The sequence below is a fragment of the Panthera uncia genome, assembly GCF_023721935.1.
Source record: "Panthera uncia isolate 11264 chromosome A1 unlocalized genomic scaffold, Puncia_PCG_1.0 HiC_scaffold_17, whole genome shotgun sequence".
NCBI lineage: Eukaryota > Metazoa > Chordata > Mammalia > Carnivora > Felidae > Panthera > Panthera uncia.
The window spans coordinates 88,374,694-88,378,082 of record NW_026057577.1 but is presented as its reverse complement, the minus strand read 5'-3'; the positions used below and the strand labels follow the sequence as shown (position 1 = coordinate 88,378,082).

At 59.2% G+C, this 3,389-nt stretch overlaps 1 protein-coding gene across 3 annotated transcripts in view; it reads right to left on the bottom strand.

Moving 5' to 3' along the window:
* SNCB (synuclein beta) overlaps positions 1 to 1,598 on the bottom strand; it is an 8,608-nt gene extending 7,010 nt beyond the window's left edge. For all 3 annotated transcript variants that reach the window (XM_049648658.1, XM_049648659.1, XM_049648660.1), the window contains exon 1: positions 1,478 to 1,598. In XM_049648658.1, the coding sequence (XP_049504615.1) occupies positions 1,478 to 1,598 (121 nt within the window). The remainder of the gene's footprint in view (positions 1 to 1,477) is intronic.
* Positions 1,599 to 3,389: the final 1,791 nt, after the last annotated feature.

The window sequence follows — 3,389 nt, the reverse complement described above, 5'->3', positions numbered from 1 at the left end:
GGGGAGGCAGGGGGGAGGCAGGGGGGAGGCAGGGGGGAGGCAGGGGGGAGGCAGGGGGGAGGCAGGGGGGAGGCCAAAGCTGGGGCCTGGCAGGTGTGGGCTCAAGCCCCTGCCTTGTCTCCATCACCTGTGCCCTAGCTTCAGCTATACCAGCTCCCAGCAGGCCTCCCTGCATTTGGTCTCTCCCCAAAAGCCTGAGGAACCTTTCTACGCTGAAATCAGATCATGTCTGTCCCTAGCTTACCATCTCTCGTGGCAGTTGTAATAATCCCTTGCCCTGGCCCACAAGGGCTCTCTCATGAATTGGCTCTTGCCCATTTTTCTGATCTCATCCCCTACCATTGCTTCCTGCCCTCTGCTCTCCAGGCTTGTCTCCTTCAGTCCTTTTCTGCTTCCTCCACTCCCCTCCCCCACCCAGCTCCTTATTCTTTGGGGTTCAGCTCAAATGCCACCTCCTTGGGTTCCCCTACTGAAGTGGTCCCCATCCCAGCCACTTGATGTCACATGCCACTATGGGAATGATCTGTATCGCTATCCGGAAAGTCAGCAGCTCCTAGTACATAGATAGCAAGAAGTCAACAAACATTTTGCACATCGCCACAATCCCAAATCTGCCACAAACCTGGGCGAATTAACCAGCCCTCTTCAACACACATGAAGGGTAATTCTGCCTACTACACACTAGTAAGCCCTGAACCACCATATAAATTCAGTAATTGTCAGTTTGGGGCCCTGCATCCCCTTATGCCGATGACCCTGGGGGCTCCCTCTCCTCTCACCCTTGGGGTGAGAGATTTTAACCACTTGGTCTTTCTCCTGACACAGCTGGAAGCTGCTAGGAGGATGGACCCAGAGAGAGGGCAATGGTGCAACCACAGGCATTGGCAGGCAGGAAGACCCTCAGAGCAAGTCAGAGATGGAAGTAGCTGGAGAGGAGGGTGAACAGGGAGCCCCAGGAGGGAGGGCCTGCAAGGAGAGGGGCTTTGGAGTTTATAAAACTTGGCTCGAACTCCAGCTTCAGGTTTCAGCAGCTGTGTGACCTTGAGCACCATAGTTAGACCTCTGTGGAATGGGCCGGGAGCAAAAAGTGAGGTAATGGGCATTATGGCACTTGACACAATACTTGGCAGAGAGTAAGGGCTCAACTCCAACTCCAGGTAACTATTAATCATGTGAAGAACCAGGGGGAAAATAAAAGGCTACCTGCTTTGACCAATACATGGGTCCCTGGCCATTCAGCTGAACCCCACCCTCACCAACTCTTCCCCCATTCCCCCCTCCCCATAGGTGTCATCACTGACCCAGGCTTCCTTCAGCTGGCTGTGTCCTTGGTGACCCCTGCTGACCCGGCCCCATCTGCTGACTCATATTCTCCTGCCCAGACCCCTCCCCCCCCCACACCCTCCCTCTAAGGACCCCAGCCACACTCCCTCCAAGGACCGGAACCGGTAGCCCCAAAGCCCTGCCCCTTGCCCACCGACGTAGAGGACGCCCTCCTTAGTCTTCTCCGCGGCCTCGGTGACCCCCTGCTTGGTTTTCTCAGCGGCGGCCACGACGCCCTCCTTGGCCATGGACAGGCCCTTCATGAACACGTCCATCCTGGCGGCCTGGGGAGGGCGAACACACGGGCACGGGTGCGCTGGCCACGCACCCTCACCCCAGCCCTTCCCCTTGGACGCCGGGTCCCCTCCCCTCCCTCCTGAGACCCCAGCGCTCTTCTGGACCGGGAGCCCCCTCCCGTCTTACCCCCTGCCCAGCGTGAGGCCACAGGGCCGCGACGAGTCCTAGCGTCCTTGAAACCCAGGGACGCGGGAGGATCCACTGCCTCGGTTATCCGGGGCCCTGCAACCTGCAGCCCCGAGGAACCGGGGTGCTGGGCTCGGCGCGCAGCCCTAGCGCCTGCCTGTACGTACACACACGACAGAGTCACACGACCATACACACAAACATTCTCCACCGACACGCTCACGTGCACATACAGGATACGCAGACGTTCAAACGCGCACGGACACCCTGACACACGAACACGGGCACGGGCGCACGTCCACAAGGCCACCCAGGCAGTTGCAGACACAGAGCAGCAGTCACACATACCCCAGGGCGCACACTGACACGCACCTAGCGGAGCCGTCTCCCCGTTCTCCAGCGGGTTCCCCAACTCTGCTCCCAGCCCCTTCCCCATCCCGCTCAGTCCCCTCTCCATCCGCAGCCCTTCCCCAACCCGGGCGTCAGGAGCGCGGCCGCCTCACCTGGAAGCTGAGCCCGGGCTTGGGATGGAGCAGCGGCTGCGGCTGCGGCCGGCGGACGCTGGGGCTCGGCTAGGCCGGGCTGGGGTGGGCTCGGGGCGGATGGGGAATCGGGGCCTCGCTAGGCGCCCAGGTCCGTCGGCAGCAGGCGGGGCGCGGGCCCTGAGCCGGGGCGCAGCAGTGCCCTGGCCTTGGGTGCGTCGCCAGCCACGGATCGCGCCTTGCGCCCTGCTGCTCTCACGCTCGGGCTCCGGCTCCCGCTCGGGCGCTGCGGCAGCTCTGAGCTCAGCGCCCCCTCTGGCGGCCGCGCCGCCCCCTCAGCCTGACTGACAGGGGGCGGGGAGGGTGACATCTCCGCGGAGCCCGCTGGCCTCCGGGGGCGGCCTCCGACGCGCCTCTGGGGACCCTTGGGAGTCAGACTCGCGTCCCGACCCCAGGAGCCGAGTCTGGCGGCGGAGACAATGCAGAGTGCCAAGAGTAGGGGAAAAAAAAAAAAAAAAAAAAAAAAAGCTGGATGCAGTTGCCCTTGGGATTCAAGGGGTTCGAATCTCAGCTGTGCTTTTATTAACTGTGGGACCTTGGGCTACTCAGCTCTTCTTTCTGAACGCCAGTTTCTTTTTCTGTAAAATAGTGGATGATGGATGATTCGCTCAACGAAGGTTGATTGAGAATTTAGACAGGTGCCAGGTAAGTTTGAGGCAATGGAGACAGTGGAAAAGGAAAACAAGGTCCCTGTCCTTGGGGAGCTTACAATGATGTGTTTGTGTGTGTGCAGAAATGGGACACAGGACAGAAAACAAACATGTCAACATTTACACCTAAGAAGATTGTTTCAGCTTGTGAGGATGTTATGAAGATAACGGCTGATGTAACAGAATGACTAGAGGGGGGCTTGGGACAGAGCGTCCAGGGAAGACCTCTGTGAGGAGGCCAATGGGAGCAGAGACCCCAGAGAGGGACCAAGGCCAACATGGACAAGATCCAGAGAGGGAATTGGCAAGTGCAAAGGCACTGAGACAGGACAGTGCTTGGGAATAGATAAAAGGAAGTGCAGCTGGAGAACCAGGAAGGAATGACGAGGTGGACTAGACCACTTTGTGTGTGTGTGTGTGTGTGTGTGTGTGTGTGTGTGTGTGTGTGTGT